General features: G+C 43.3%; 1 protein-coding gene across 5 annotated transcripts in view; it reads right to left on the bottom strand.

Moving 5' to 3' along the window:
• Tomosyn (syntaxin-binding protein tomosyn) overlaps window positions 1–17,500 on the bottom strand; it is a 764,570-nt gene that overhangs the window by 177,374 nt on the left and 569,696 nt on the right. For all 5 annotated transcript variants that reach the window (XM_070139037.1, XM_070139039.1, XM_070139038.1 and 2 more), the window contains exon 2: window positions 6,663–6,760. In XM_070139037.1, coding sequence (XP_069995138.1) covers window positions 6,663–6,760 — 98 coding nt within the window. The remainder of the gene's footprint in view (window positions 1–6,662; window positions 6,761–17,500) is intronic.

The raw sequence follows: 17,500 nt of genomic DNA, 5'->3' as shown, positions 1-17,500 counted from the left end.
GGTGGCGGTGGTTGATGTTGGTGGAAGAAGAAGACGAAGAAGAATAAGAGGAGGAGGAGGAGATGGAGATGAAGAGGAAAAACAAGAGGGAGAAGGAGAAGAGAAAGGGCAAGGGACAGTGGGAAAAGAGAAGGGAGAAGAAAGCGGAAGAGGAAAAAGATAGAAAAGAGGGCGAAGGAGAAGAGAGAAGAGAGAGGAAGGGATATAACAAGAAAAGGGGGAGTAAGAGGAGGGGGCGGATAGGGGGGCCAGTAGGGGGCGGGGACAGGCGAATGTTTGCGCGCACGAGCCTCTTTATAAGCAATATTCCGAGCCAGGGTGGGGGAGAGGGGGAGGAGGGGAGGAGGGAGAGGAAGGGTCGGCGGGGTAGTAGGAGGAGGAAAGGAGGGAGGGGGTGAGAGGGAGAGGGAGGGGTGGGAGGGAGAGGAAGGGAGGGAGAGGAAGGGAAGGAGGGGGAAGAGGGAGAGGAAGGGAAGGAGTAGGAGGGGGATGTGGGGAAGGAGGGCGAGTAGAGGGGAGAGAAGAGTTCGAGCACCTTCCTGGCGCCAGAACCCCCCCACCCCTACCCCCACACCTACACCCACCCGACACCTTCTCTCCTCATCCTCCTCCTCCTCTCCCACCTCCTCCCCTGGCCAACCACCGCGCTCTGGAGGACACCGCTCTTTCATTAACCTCCCCCTTCACTTTCTATTTTTCCCCCTTTTTTGGAACTGTAAATCACCCCCTTTATCTGCGCATTATCATACCGCCGCATTACCATTGATAGCCTGGCCTCCCGCCGTGTGGATTATCATCAAACCAAATCGGGACCGTAAATCTGGACGGTATCCTGTGTCTTGTAAAATTTATTGGGCGATCTGAGTCGGCAGTTTCAAAGTTTACGAAGAAAACGGTGTAGGCAAATTGGGTCCCGAAACCCGAAGGGAAGCAAAGTTGAAAATATGCAATCTTTCACTTTTCACTCTTGGTCACTTCTGGAACCGCGGGCGAAGGTAGGCCTACACGACTATCTGGTACCGAAATAGGCCAACGGACACAAGGGTTAGGTTCTAGTCGAGTTCTAGGACATCCTGGCCATTAAGAGCAAATGGAGGAACTAACTCAACGCTTCGGATAAAAGGACTTGGTGTCAAAAGTAGTTACACGATCATCCAGAAGCAAAGGGGAGGGAGAGGAGGAGGAGGAGAAGGAGGAGGAGGAGGAATAGGAGGAGGAGGAGGTGGAGGAATAGGAGGAGGAGAAGGAGGAGGAGGAGGAATAGGAGGAGGAGGAGGAATAGGAGGGAGGAGAGGAGGAGGAGGGAGAGGGAGAGGGAGAGGGAGAGATTGAGGGAGAGGGAGAGGGAGAAGGAGAGGGAGAGGGAGAGGGAGAGAGAGGGAGAGGGAGAGGGAGAGGGAGAGGGAGAGGGAGAGGGAGAGGAGGAGGAGGGAGGAGGGAGGAGGGAGAGGGAGAGGGAGAGGGAGAGGGAGAGGGAGAGGGAGAGGAGGAGGAGGAGGAGGGAGAGGAGGAGGAGGAGGGACAGGAAGAGAGGGAGGGGGAAGGGGGGAGTCGAGGAGGAAAGGGGGGAATCTAAGCAAAACTGGGCCCAGGGAAGAGATGAGGAATGGGTATATGCAGGGTTGGACAGTCCTCCCCTCTCCATGGAAGGAAGGAAGGATGTGTATAAATATGGGGGAGGTTCTAGTACAAAGGAAGGGAGGAAGGATGGGGACGTGAAGGGCGGGGGAGGAGCCCCATACAAGGGGTCCAGAAAGGGTAGAGGGAATAGGGGTAATGGAGCTAAGGGTAGAGGGAAGGGAGAGGGGGGAGTCCGTGGGGGGGGGGGTTCTGGCAAGGGCAGAGGGAATGGGGGAATCGAACTAAAGAGAGAGGGGAGAGGAGGGGAGAGGAGAGGGGAGGGGAGGGGGAGGGAGAGTCCTTGTGACAAGTGGGACAAAAAGGGACATCGCGTGGCTCGAGGCGATAAAAATACCCACGTGGCTTCCTCTGTGATTCCCACATTGACTTCTACCCGCCCCCTGTTTGTTGTTGGTTTGTTTGTTTTTCTGCTATTAAGGTCGTCAATGCGAGCACAACCGCCGCCAATTTCGACCACTATCACCGCCGATTCAATCACTATCATCACCTTGATCTCCACCCCCAACGACGAGTCCACAGAGGCCTTCGTGCCCTCAAAGGAATGGTCTTGACGTCCATCCACCGAAGCCGAGTCGGATTCCGGGATCGACCCCCCTCACACGCGCGATGATGACCCGAATCAAAGGACACGCACAACCCCTTCGGATGGAACGAGCAAGGGAACAACAACACGAGGAGTGGCAGCTACAGAGTGAAGGCGATTATGAGGACAATGGCTACAGCAACAACAATTACAGCGAGAACAACAATAGCAACAACAACAATTTCAGCGACAACAACAATAGCAATAACAACAATTACAGCGACAACAAAAACAGCAACAACAACAATTACAGCGACAGCAACAATAGCAACAACAACAATTTCAGCGACAACAACAACAGCAATAACAACAATTACAGCGACAACAATAACAACGATATGAAAATAATAGCAACATTATGAATTACAGAAAGGTCTCGCCCAAATTACCTAATGACAGACACTACAGGTGAAATGAAATAACCATAATATAGCGGGAGAATAAAAATAACAAAATCGCAACATTTCGAAACGAGAACGCTTACCCGACGATAAAGTCTAAAATAGATTACCATTTAGTGTAGCTTCGCCATCTACGTCGATCATCCGGTAATTCACTCACATTCTCTGTAGTTCTTTTCCATTTCCCTCTTTCTTCACTTATCTTCTATTTCCCTCACTATCCTTCCCCTTCCCGTTTCGTCCCCTCTCCCTCGTCCTTCCTCACTCCATCTACTCACAATACTGTGATTTAAACTGATTGAAACTGTAAGACAGCTACATACATACATACATACATACATACATACATACATACATACATTACATTATATACATATACATTATATACATATACATTATATATATATATATATATATATATATATATATATATATATATATATATATATATATATATATATATATATATATATACATATACATATACACACACACATTATGGAGGGAGGAAAAAAGACAAAGAAAGAAAGAGAAAGGAAGAAAGAAGGAAAGAGAGAGAGAGAGAGAGAGAGAGAGAGAGAGAGAGAGAGAGACAGAGAGAGAGAGAGAGAGAGAGAGAGAGAGAGAGAAAGAGAGAGAAAGAGAGAGAAAGAGAGAGAGAGAGAAAGAGAGAAAGAGAGAAAGAGAGAAAGAGAGAAAGAGAAAAAGAGAAAAAGAGAAAGAGAGAAGAGAGCGAGAGAAAGAGAAAGAAAATAGACACACACACACACACACACACACACAAAGGAGGAACCCGTAGAACACGGGCAGTGCAGGCAAGTCTGTTCCAGGAAGTGACAGTCAATACGGTGCCTGTGAAGCGACTCTCAAAGTACGCACTCTTATCGGCGGCGAGATCGATGGGGGTGACACTCACAGCCTCCCGCCCCCGATGCGTTTATCTGCGCTCGTAATTATGTACATACTCAGTAGAGATAAAAATAGAGAGTTATATATATATATATATATATATATATATATATATATATATATATATATATATATATATATATATATTTATATACACAAATACACACACACACACACACACACACACACACACACATATATATGTATATATATATATATATATATATATATATATATATATATATATATATATATATATATATATATATATATATATATATATATATTCTTACGTGTGCATGAGCGTATATGTGTATAGGGGGAGTTCCTAACATAACTACACTCGTACAGCCACGTACAAATGTGCTTGGATTCACGGACACGCACGTGCCCTTGCGTTCGCGGATGTGAAGACGAGCACAATATCCCCTACGTCACTGCCCTTCGCATCCGAGGCTAATGAACATGACCTCGTTTGTTGATAACTGCCACCTGACACGCACCACCGCCGGCCTGTCTTCTTTACTGACCTTCAAGCCGGTGAAAGGGATCCTCATTTGAGAGCGATAAAGACTTGATGTTAACATTAAAACTGACTTTAATGTCTCATTCGAGGAATTAACAATTATAGAAAATAACTAAGGCAACAGAAATTATCACGATCATCGTAATAACTGTGTTACTACCGCCACTACAATATTAGTTATAATAAAAATATTGTTCTTCGTATCAGCTGATCCATCTCCAAGAAAGGAAGCGGTTTCCATGGCAACGGTCTCTGGTGTCCACTGACTCCATGTGACAACAAAGGGTAATTAATGTATCTCTGCGTCTGTCTTTGCGTGCTTATGTGAGTATATAAACACACACAAACCAAAAAAATAAATACACAAATGTATAAATAAATATACATACATATACATATATCTATCAATCTATCTATTTATCTACTAATCTATCAATTTATCTACTAATCTATATATCTATCTATTTCAAACTATATATATAATTATATATATATATATATATATATATATATATATATATATATATATATATATATATATATATATATATATATATATATATATACATATCCCTCCAAACCTGCATTGCCGAGCAACATTGCAACCCGAAAACTCCTTACTGCAAAGAACATTTTTCACCTGGGCTTAAATGGGTATCGATTACTCCCTCCCCCACTCCCACCTCTCCCCCTCCCCCTCCCCTCTTTAAATCTATTCTTTATAAAAGCATCAGACGCATTCCATGAACGAAACTCCACTTGGCAAAATAAATGGCCCCATTTCGTGCGTATAAAATAATTATTCAGTACCCCCTTCTCCCCTCCCCTCTTCCCCTTTTCTCCTTTCGTCTCTCCTCTTTCTCCCTTTTCTCCTTTCCCACTGTTCTCTCCCTTCTCTCCTTTCCCCTTTAGCCTCGCCTTTCTCCCTTCTCTTTTTTCCTCTCGCCTCTCTCCCTTCTCTCCTCTCCCCTCTCCCTTCTCTCCTTTCTCCTCTCCTCTCTCCCTTCTTTCCTCTCCCCTCTCCATTCTCTCTTTTCCCCTCTCCATTCTCTCTTTTCCCCTCTCCATTCTCTCTTTTCCCCTCTCCATTCTCTCTTTTCCCCTCACCCCCTCTCTTCCCTCTCCCTCCGTTCGCACCCTCGAGCTGAATAAAACGAGCGCTGTTCGACATCCAGCGTACAACTGAACTCTTGCTCCTGAAGCACTGCAACTGGAATGCCAGAGCCGAGCCTGCTGTAACTGCTGTGAATGCGGTATATGTCGCAGTTGTATCAGCTGTACCTGTTGTAGCTGCTGTAACTACTGTACCTGCTCTAACAGTCGTATCTGCTGTATTGCTGTACCTGCTGTCACTACTATAACTGCTACGACTGCTGCAATTGCTGTACCTGCAACTGCGGTACCTGTCGTAATTGGTGTACCTGTTGTAATTGGTATACCTGCTGTAATTGGTATACCTGCTGTAATTGGTATACCTGCTGTAATTGGTATACCTGCTGTAATTGGTATGCCTACTGTAATTGGTGTACCTGCTGTAATTGGTATGCCTACTGTAACTGGTGTACCTGCTGTAATTGGTGTACCTGCTGTAATTGGTACGCCTGCTGTATCTGCTGTACCTGCTATGCCTGCTTCGACGCCTCTCGTTACCCCGGCCGCGTTTTGGCTTTCAGCTCGGCTCGCACTCAATGGAACTGTACTCTGTATCGCCCTTATTTACACTCTGTTACCGAATCCAATTACGGCTGCCGTAGTTTCCCCGTAATAAAATGGTAAAAAAACGTGCAACATATATGTATACGAGTGTGTGTACGAGTGTGTGTACGTGTCTGTGTGTACGTGTCTGTGTGTGTGGGTATGTGTGTGTTTGAGTCTACATCTGTTGCTACCTCGTTTACTTAATAGGTGCTGGCGTTTCCCGACTTAATGTCAGTTTAATAAAATATGCACGGCGAGGTTAAACGCCCATTTCAATGTCGTTTTCTTAGCAATGGAGGCACGAAAGCTGGAGAAACCTCTATTTACTATGTAGCGAGACAACAAAGGCAACCCCTCTTAAGGAATACACGATACAAAATACCGAAAAATACCGAAGTCACGCCATGAATATCTCAGTGAAAATGTTATAAGTGATAATAACCTTAACGATAAAACCAAGCCAGCAATATCAGTAAAATACTGACAGTATTAATAACGGCAACAATGCCAGTAATGATAACGACAGTGGTAACGATAATGAAAATAATTATGCAGACTTGGCCTTAAACCAAGACTAGCAATGACAATGACAATGAAAATAATAACGGAGGCGTAAAGCGACAATGATGATGATACTGATGATAAAAACAATAACGCAGACTTACCTATAACTCAACCTGTACAAGAACAATAACAATCACAACGAAAATAATTTCACAGACCTACTAAAAAAAAAAAAAAAAAAATCAAAACTGACCAAAAACACTCTCCTCTATGGATTGAAGAACTTCGAATTTTCAGTGACTATTCCCCACACTACGTCCACCCACCCCTATCCCCCCTCCCCCCCCCCCAAAAAAAAAAAACAACATATATATATGAAGCCTTGACGACAAAAGGATACAGCCTGATGGAGCCGTGCTTGGTGCCCACCGCCAGCACCTTCTGGATGGGGTCGAACGCCAGCGCCGTCGGCTGGTACGGGAAGCCATGGCGAACAGTCTGCAAAGGGAAAGAAAAAAAGGAATTAGTTATAGTTATGAATATGTCTAATTACCCTGCTCGTAAAGGGAAAGAAAAAAATACACTAATTAGTCATATGATCTTTATTTTAATTATTCTGCGTTCAAACAAAAAAATGAAGTTATGATCACGTTCAGCTGTTCGGCGTGGAACGATGATAAAAAATTACGACCTTTTGGACTAAAATGTGCATTATCTGCATCTAAAACAGCCTTTGGAGATGATAAAAATGGTAGTGTTAATAATGTATATATCTATATCCATATATCTATATATAATGTCTATGTCTATATCTATCTATCTACCTGGATGTCTGTCTCAGTCTGGCTGTATTTCTCTGTCCGTCTGTCATTCTATATACATCTATATCTACTTGTATCTATCTATCTATATATCATAACAACCATACACCTGAACATCAAACACATACATAACATACGTATATATCCATAAAGACACCTGTACAAACACAACACAAAAAACAAATCAAAACAAAACAAAAAACACACACAAACAAGACTCAAGACTCAATTCACACCCAACCCCGAGCGACCCCGGCCGCCGCCACGCAGGTCCCGGCGCCGCCCCGTCTATAAAGAGGACCCGCTCTGCCCCGCCGCAATACCCTCCGCGCGTGACTGATCCCGAGGAAGGCGGCGACGGGCGATTGAGGCGCGACGCACACACGGCATTGTCAAAATTCTCCTTCAGCCTTAATCTTCTCCTTTGAGCTTCGAAGGGGGGGAAAGGGGACAGGGAAGAGGAAGGGGGGAAAGGGGACAGGGAAGAGGGAGGGGGGAGAGAGAAGGTGGGAAGAAGAGGGAGAGGGGAGAGGGTGGGAAGAGGAGGGAGAGGGGAGAGGGTGGGAAGAGGAGGGAGGGGTTGGGGGTTGGTCAAGGCTGACGCATCGCTTCGGGATTCAATAATGGAGAAAAAAAAGGAAAGGAAGAAAGAAAGAAAAAATTATCTAGTGTAAATTTGCAGGTTGAGATAAGTGTGCACTGTCAGCTTTATCCCCTCTCCCCCCTCCCCCTCCCTCTCCCCCTCACCTTCCAAAACCCCACCCCAAACTTACCCGCTTCCAACACTTTTTTTTTTTCTTCTTCTTCTTCCTTTATCGCTTCTTAAAATTGGGGAATCCCTCACACCCCTGACGCTTGCGCCCCCCTCGGCCAAGGGAAGGTCCCAGGCCAATTTCATTGCCTCGATAAAAGTGTCACATATTTCCCGAAAAAAAGAAAAGGACACGAGAAGGGGCAGCCCGGGGCAGGGTATAGAGTCCCACAGAATCTTCGAGAACCGCGCCCGACGTCACTTTCCCCGGGACAAAGGCGGCGACGCGCGCGATCCTCTCTCCTGGATTCCGTCGCCTTCGGGTCCTCCGGCGGCTGGCGGCGGGGAGCTCGTTTGGCGCTGTTTGCACGAGCCGGAGACCAAACACACGCAGCCCGTTTGCGAGGCGACGTGGGGCCGTTGCCATGGCGCCGCTTACCTGCCGAGGCTTTAAAGTCCCGCTTTTCCCCTCGACAAACAGCGCGAGCCGTTCCGAGGGGCGTCCGAGTTCCTCCCAGCCGCGACGTCCTCCTCTTTGCTCCCACTTCACGGACTCCAACGTGTACTCAGTGCCGCGACATTTTGATTGCACAGGCGATTGGGGTTTGCAGATTGCAGAGTTCGTTGCCCGCCATTCCGGGTGGAGAAGGGAAAGGAGGGAATGAAAGAGAAGGAAGTGCGAAGGGGAGAAGAGGGGAAGGAAGGAGGAGGTCCGTCCGTAAGAGTAACAAGGGAGCCAAAAATCAGAATCTTTTCCAGGGTCCCATCAACTTTTTTCGGTATCGAGATCCTTCGGCTTCTCCGTCTCCAGGGTCTACCTAGTCTACTGTTCCCTTCTCCCTCGCCCTTTCTTGCTCCGCGGGTCTGACTGCCTCATGAATATTTTGTCCTTCATCGGACACAGATTCCTCAGGTCCTTGTCGCTCTAGCGGAACCCTCATAAGGAAAAAAATAAGCACTAATATCCCAGTTTCCAGTCAAACGCGAGCTCTCTTTATCACAAAGGATACATTTTGCTTCCAATCTCCCTGTAACCTTTTCTAATTTTCTCATTTTACGCGTTAATCTGTTTGCGCTTTGTACTAAGGTCCCCTCTTCGACGACACTTCCAGCGAGGATTGTGTGGTTTTCTCGATATCATCCTGCGAAGACAAACATACTCGGCGCCCCTTAAAACAGCACGGGAAGACCCCCATCACCTACGCTCAGCTGTTTACACTGCATTCTGACGCTTGTGGGATATGTCCAAAACGCTATATCATACGAGCAACACTTTCAATATCCTGCAACGGAAAATCAAATAAAACCCATGTGCATTTCATCTCGTGTACAACGCAGGTTGCAAAGGCAAAACATTTTTTGGAACAGCACACAATTTAAAAAAAAAAAAAAAAAAAAAAAAAAAAAAAAAAAAAAAAAAACATGGGCCACTTCCTTTCTCTCACGCCCTCATTCTCTCTTTCTCTAATTCTTTCCTCACCCCTCCTACCCCAACGCCCACTTTCCGCCCACGTCGCCGCGGGACACAACCGCGCGCTTCCCCGGCACGTGGCATTCCCTCCACCCCCCTCGCCCCCCCTCTCAGCTGACCCCCAAAGCTCATTTGCCGAGAACCAAAATATCAAAGACTCGGGCCGTTTTATGAAGACGTTGGAGATCTTAAGGAACTCCGGAGACAAGCGATCTCTCTCTACCATCGCGACGTAATAACGCCGATGTGAGAAGGGGGAGGGGGTTAAGGGAGGTGAAGGGGGAGGGGGTTAAGGGAGGTGAAGGGGGAGGGGGTTAAGGGAGGTGAAGGGGGACGGGCTTAAGGGAGGTGAAAGGGAGGGGTTCTAGAATAAGGGGTGATGGAGGGAGCGGTAGGGAAGGGAAAAGGGAGGGAAGTGAGGGAGGGAAAAGCGAGAACGTAAGTAAACAAAACGGGCCAATAAAGAAGAAGAAAGATCATCCCTTCTTTTATTCCTTAAAACGAAGATGAAGCGGAGGGAAATGCGAAAACCTTATCCCGGAAAGTTATGCGAACAAAACGGAACAAAGAACAGAAATTATTACCCGTTCCTTGACTTACTTCTCCATTCTTAAAACCGAAACTGAAGAATAACATCGCCTCGTCTTCCCCTTTCCTTCTCTCACAATTTCCCAAAATAAATAAATAAATAAATAAATAAATAAACAGGCAGCGGGCAAAACCACAGAATTTCCCTCTTCTATTAACTCATTCGAACCGAACAACAACAACAACAACAAAAACATCTACAAAGCAACAGGCAACTCCAAACCCCCAAGACAGCGGGCCCTGACACCATAACCAGACAAGAAACATAACAAACGACGGCTCTAGAATCCGCCCCGCATGCAATACGGAACCTGTAATCCTAAACGCATAAATTCGTCCGGGGAGCTTAATGTCGGCAAACCTGCAACAAATCTACGGGGACCGACGCCGCGTTTCAGTAACTAATGGCCTCGGGATGAGCCCAGACTCTATCGCCAACGGCTGATACATCATTTCACGTAGGGACGCGTCAGTTGTGGATCTGCGCCGGTGACGTGTGCAGATGATATTAAAGTGATGTGTACTTGATCAAAGAGTGAATATGAAGGGTGTCGGGAATGATGATGACGATGACGGTAACAAAACGAGGATAAGTGAGGATAATAATAAGATCAATATCAATAGCATCTACCAACGATATGACGAAGATGACAATGGGGAAAAAAAATCTTAGCTTTTCAAAGGCACAATTATACCCCCTCTAATTAACACCCGAAACGCCAATTATCCACCAGGTCCGTTCTTTCCGTCTCCCTCTTGAGAAACGCCCTCGCGTCCCCTCCCCCCCCGTATCCCGGCGCAGCGAGGGGAGGGGGGGCAACACAACGTCATCTCTCGCCCTCTTGAACGTTCCGGTTTAGCGTTGTCTATGCCACGTGACACCTCCGCCTGCATTTCGTCAGTCGGTCGGTTAAAACGGAGGGTCCTAATGTTTTATTTTTATTCTTATTTTTTCGCTAAAACGACAATCGGAACCGTTGTATTCATTCGTTATACTGTGGAACCGGTGCTAGACTAATCATAGAAATCACCGAAACAAGCACGCACGCAAACGAAAGCGCACGCATGCCCACTAATAACCGGTGATTATAATTTTCTCATTAACAAAGAAAAAAATCCGCATAATGGTTTGCTTTCACTATTAGCAATGCTTTTAGTGTGTCGTTGATTTCGCAATAACAGCAAAATTTAAAAGTTCGGGGCCTATTCATTTTCCATTTACATTAGCTTTTCAGTCGGACGATCTATTTGCATTACATAAAACATAAAACGACAAACAAAAAGGTCAAATTGCTTTTTTGCTTTATTATTGTCATCATTGGTATTATTACTACTGCTACCATTATTCTATAATCATTATCATCATTACTACTATTACTGTCATTATTATTATCAATAGTACTACCATAATTATCATTACTATTATTATTATCGTTTCCGTCATTATCATTATCATTATTATTATCATTACTATTATCATCATCAATACTATTACCATTATTATCATTATCAATATTATCATTATGGTTATTATCATAAATATTACCATTACCATTATTATCATCATTACTATCATCATAATTATCATACTTGCTATCATCATCATGATTTTCATTATCATCCTTACCATAAACATTATCATTATTATCGTTTTATCATCATTATTACTATGACCATAATTCTACGTATCATCACTCTATATCATTTTGTTAATATCATCACTATCAGTGTTGTTTTATTTATGATCATTATAATCATCATTACAGCTAATAACTTTCTGACGATCTTTGATTACCTTCACCTTCATTCCAGCCTCCTCCCCTCCCCCTCCCCTCCCTCCCCCTCCCCCGCCCCCATCCCCCACCCACCCAAACAATAAGCCAGTTCACAACTCTTCTAAACAACCGACCGAACAATGCCTTGATCATCTCCTTCGCTCCCCCCCCTCTCCCCAACCCCCTCCCTCTCTCCCCACTCCCCCTTAACTGCCTCCCCCACTTCACCCCACCCACACCTTCCCCTAACCCCCGCCCCCCCACTCTCCAACCCCCCTCCCCAACCCTAACTCAAACCGCACCCCCGAACTCCCTCCCCACACTCCCACTCCCCTCCCCCTCTTCCACCCCTATCTCTACCCTCCCCTCCCCTCCCTCCCCGCCCTCCCTTCCCCTCCCTCCCACACCCAACCCCCTCTTCCTCCCCCATCCCTCCCCTCCCCTCCCAACCCCCTCTTCCACCCCCTCCCCTCCCCTCCCCACCCCTCCCCTCCCCTCCCCTACGACCAGCAATCTCCAAGACGCCGAGACAAAGAAGAGCTAAGACGCCCAAACTCCTCAGACAGACGACGCAATGCGAACGCCGGCGACTTCTGTCTCTCGTGGCCTGGGACGCGGCCGGTGCAAGGAGGAGGGGGAGGGGGGGGACTTGGTATTTACGATAATAACATAGATAAGATATAGTTTGATGATGGAGGTGGTGGTGGTGAAGATGATGGAATGGGTAATGAGGTTGATATTGGTGGTGGTGGTAGTAGTAGCAGTAGTAGTAGTAGTAGTAATAGTAATAGTAGTAGTAATAGTAGTAGTAATAGTAGTAGTAGTAGTAGTAGCAATATTAGTAGTAGTAACAACAACAACAGAAGCAGCATCAGCAGTTGTTGTTGTTGTAGCAGTAATTATTATTGCAGTAATATTGATAACAATAACAATAATAAACGAAACGAGATCGCGAGTAGCCAGTCCACCCCCCACCCCCACCCCCACCCCTTCTTTGTCCAAAAATTGCCCAAACTTTCCACGAATAAGAAGTCAAAACCTCCCTCAAATATTCACGACAGCAGAATAAGCTGCCAACAAAAAACCCGCAATTATTCAAATGCGCCGCCGATTTTCAACTAGAAATGGAATGAATTATGCAAATGAAGACAAAATACGGCCACTTAATCTCTTTTTATGCCATGACATTCATATATCTACGTTTGTCATCACCGTCATTTTTATCGTCAAATTCATCGTTAACATGATTATTCCCTTTGTCATTATTGTCGCGAAATAAACTATTGTTTGTTTTCCCATATGATTCTCCCATGACACCCCTTATCAAAATAACTTGATAAAACAAATAATAATGGTATACATAATGACGATGATGACGACTGATGATGATGATGATGGTGATAATGATGACCACCATGATGATGATGATAAAATGATATCAAATATCATAACGATCATGATAGCAGCAATGACAATAACAATGCCAATGACACTTAATGGCGGCAATAATAATAATAATAATAATAATAATAATAATAATAATAATAATAATAATAATAATAATAATAATAATAATAATAATAATAATAATAATAATAATAATAATAATAATAACAATAACAATAACAATAACAATAACAATAACAATAACAATGATAATGATAATGATAATGATAATGATAATGATAATGATAATGATAATGATAATGATAATGATAATGATAATAATAATAATAATAATAATAATAATAATAATAATAATAATAATAATAAAGATACAAATAATAACAATAATCATTCAAAAAATAACAACAAGAACACCATCACCACCAACAACCCTCAAAATAACAAATGACTTCATCAAAAAGAACAAAAGACCCACACATATCACACGAGCTCCACCGCCCTTATCACTCACGCCCGATAAAGTACGCCCGCGCCGCCCTTCACTCAAGCGGACTGAGATTACTGGGAGGAGGAGGAGGGGGTGGGGGTGGGGGTGGAGTGAAGGGGTGGGGTTAATGGGGCTAATGTGGGTGGGGTGCAATGGGGGGGGGGTGTTAAAAAGGGAGTTGGGACGAGGGAGAAGTTGGGTGGAATGGGGATTTAAAAAAAATGGGTGGAGTAGGGATGGAGTGAGTGAGGTGGAGTTTATGGTGGGCGTTGAGTGGGTGGAGGTGGAGTTTATGGTAGGCGTTGAGTGGGTGGAATAAAGTGAGGATGGAGTGAGTGGAGTAAGGCTGGGGTTGAAAGAATGGGCTACGTAGAGTGGAGATGGAGTGGATGGGGTTGACGTAGAGGGTGGGATGAGAAAATAGGTGGAGTTGAGGGTGGGGATGAGTGAGTGGGTGGAACAGGGACCCTCTCAACCGCCGAGGGGGGTGAGAGGGTGAAGGAGGGGGGGTAAGGGAGTGACGGAGAGGGGGTGGGGGGGATGGGGAACAGACAAACTCAATCTAAGTATTATTAGTATCATTCTTATCCTAACCGTTCTGCTCCTAACTTTTAACATGATCAAAAAAGTTTTTCTAATTCTATTCGTATCATTATCATATCCTATTTCGCACCTACACCATCTTCATCATATATTCTATTAACTGCACCTTTTTTTTGTATTATTGTCGTCATTATTTTCCAATTAGGACGTAACTCAGCTGAAGTCTACAGCTGGCGGAATCTTCTTGAATGAATTATCGTTTTTTAAACTTCAAGAGGAGCAAAGGGACAGGGGACGAACAGGTGGATGGAAGAGGAATAGAGAATGAATATCAGAAAAATAGATTTTTTTTTTTAATCTTAAAAAAAGAAAAAAAAAGAAAGTCGACGACGAAGAAAATTATTTACAAATAAGTGAAAAAAATAAATAAAAAACATGGAACAAAACACAAACAAGAACCAAACAACAAACCCAACTAAAATTCACCAAATATGGACAAAGAGAGAGAAAAGGGAGAATCAAACGCCAAGATAGAAATCACAGTTTTCCTACTTTTTTTTGAGCGAAGGAGCTTTGAGCCCCTCGAGACTTCGCTAGAACGAGCTCGCGAGGGCCGGCAATCAGACTGTGAGATATCGAAAAACACTTATTCAAGAACAACAGCGCAGAAAGTGAGGGTGAGTGAGTGAGAGAGGGAATAAGAGAGAGTAAGAGAGAGAGGGAGAGAGGGACAGAAGGACAGAGGGACAGAGAGGAGGGAGGGAGGAGGGAGGGGGAAGGAGGGAGGGAGGGAGGGAGGGGGAGAGAGAGGAGAGAGGAGGAGAGAGGGAGGAGAGAGAGAGAGAGAGAGAGAGAGAGAGAGAGAGAGAGAGAGAGAGAGAGAGAGAGAGAGAGAGAGAGAGAGAGAGAGAGAGAGAAGAGAGAGAAAGAGAGAAAGAGAGAAAGAGAGAGAGAGAGAGAGAGAGAGAGAGAAAGTGAGAGAGAGAAAGTGAGAGAGAGAGACAAAGAGAGAAGAGAAAGAGAAAGAGAAAGAGAAAGAGAAAGAGAAAGAGAAAGAGAGAGAGAGAGAGAAAGAGAAACAGAAAGAGAAAGAGAAAGAGAGAGCGAGAGCGAGAGAGAGACTGCAATTCCGGAAACTTCTGCAAGAGTTGAAAAGCAGCGCTTCTATTTCTCGAGCTCAAACCCTCCCGCACGGAAAACTTGATTTAGCTAAAGATTTTATTCGATTGTAGCGAGCGTGTTCCGATGATAAAAATCACTGGAATGGATATTCATTTCGACACCGGAAATGAATAATAATAATAATAATAATAACAATAATAATAATAATAATAATAATAACAATAATAATAATAATAATAATGATAAAAATAACAATAACAATACAAATATCAATAATGAAAATGATAACAATCATAACAATAATATTGATAATAAAAACACCTTGATACTGGTAAAGAAAAACGCATTCTCTCATTCATCGTTCAATCCCATATAAAATCATGAAACGAGAGATAACAATATCACTTACTAAAATGAAATAAAAATGAAGAGTTAAACAATCCCTAGCAACAACTACTACAAACTCTACAACCCGCCTTTAAGCTTATACTAAGGCACTGACTGCTACATCTTGTCCCAGTGATAGACCAGACCATCAATTGACTCAACACTCAATTCCGACTCCTTCTCCTTACCCACTACACCCTACTCCCACCCCCTCCTCCTACCTCTTACCCCCACTCCCTCCCCCCTCTCCCTCCCTCTTTAATCTCGCTATAGACCGGCAAGTGGAAATAGAAAAGAAAAGAAAAAAATTATACAATCTCCGATACGATAACGCGTTCCCTCCCAAAGCCTTACGGTCAACATAACTAAAATTAACGAGATTAAAAGAAAAGCAAAGAAACGGCAAACAGCGAGAATAAAGAAAAGCAAAGAAACGGCAAACAGCGAGAATAAAGAAAAGCAAAGAAACGGCAAACAGCGAGAATAAAGAAAAGCAAAGAAACGGCAAACAGCGAGAATAAAGAAAAGCAAAGAAACGGCAAACAGCGAGAATAAAGAAAAGCAAAGAAACGGTCAACATAACTGCAACTAAACGGAACAAAAGCCAAATAAAAGAAAAGGTCACATAAACTCCACCATAAACGCCGCTGGAAGCCTTTTTTCTCAACTCTCCTTAACCCACAAAGGAGAAAGACGCCTTTAAACCTCTCCTTATTTACGAAAACAAGTGAAATCAACGCAACTCTCCGCACGACTCTCCTTACTTACAAAAAAAATATAAGTGGGACATCACGACTCTCCTGACTATAAAAAGGGAGAGTTCAGAACTTTTTTTTACACGAAAACCAAAATAGAAACAGAAATACCAAAGACATTCTTCGAAGGAGGAAAAGGGAAAAAAATAAGGTAAGACACTTATCGAAAAAAAAACTAAACAAAAACGAAAATAAAAATAAAATTTAATCACTCCTCGAAAAAAAAACTACAAAGAATCGAAAATAAAAATAAAAAGTAGGCCACTCCACCAAAGAAAAAAACTAAACAGAAACGAAAATAAAGTGAGAAGTAAGCCACTCCTCAAAAAAAAAAAAAAAAACTAATAGAATCGAAAATAAAAATAAAAAGTGGGCCAATCCTCGAAAAAAAATAAAAATAAAAAGTAAGCCACTCCTCGGGGAAAAAAAATAATAAAATAAAAATGAAAAGTAAGCCACTCCTCGGAAAAAGAAAACAAATAAAACAAAAATAAAAAGTAGCCCACTCCTCGAAAAAAAAATATAATACATATATATAAAATAAAAAAGAAAAGTACGCAACTCCTCGGAAAAAAAATGTAAGCCACTCCTCGGTAAAAAACAAATAAAATAAAAATGAAAAGTAAGCCAATCCTCAGGAAAAAAACAAATAAAATAAAAATAAAAAGTAAGCCACTCCTCGGGAAAAACAAAAACAAAATAAAAATGAAAAGTAAGCCACTCCTCGGGAAAAACAAAAACAAAATAAAAATGAAAAGTAAGCCACTCTTCCTCGGGAAAAAAAATGGCTAAGACCACTCCTCAAAAAAGCAAATAATAATAAAAATGAAAAGTAAGCCACTCCTCGGGAAAAACAAAAACAAAATAAAAATGAAAAGTAAGCCACTCCTCGGGAAAAAAAAAATGTAAGCCACTCCTCGGAAAAAAATAATAATAAAAATGAAAAGTAAGCCACTCCTCGGGAAAAACAAAAACAAAATAAAAATGAAAAGTAAGCCACTCCTCGGGGGGAAAAAATGTAAGCCACTCCTCGGTAAAAAAACAAATAAAATAAAAATGAAAAGTAAGCCACTCCTCGGGAAAAACAAAAACAAAATAAAAATGAAAAGTAAGCCACTCCTCGGGGGGAAA

Source organism: Penaeus vannamei, chromosome 25 (genome assembly GCF_042767895.1).
Source record: "Penaeus vannamei isolate JL-2024 chromosome 25, ASM4276789v1, whole genome shotgun sequence".
Classification (NCBI taxonomy): Eukaryota; Metazoa; Arthropoda; class Malacostraca; order Decapoda; family Penaeidae; genus Penaeus; species Penaeus vannamei.
This window is presented reverse-complemented; position numbering and strand designations above follow the sequence as displayed.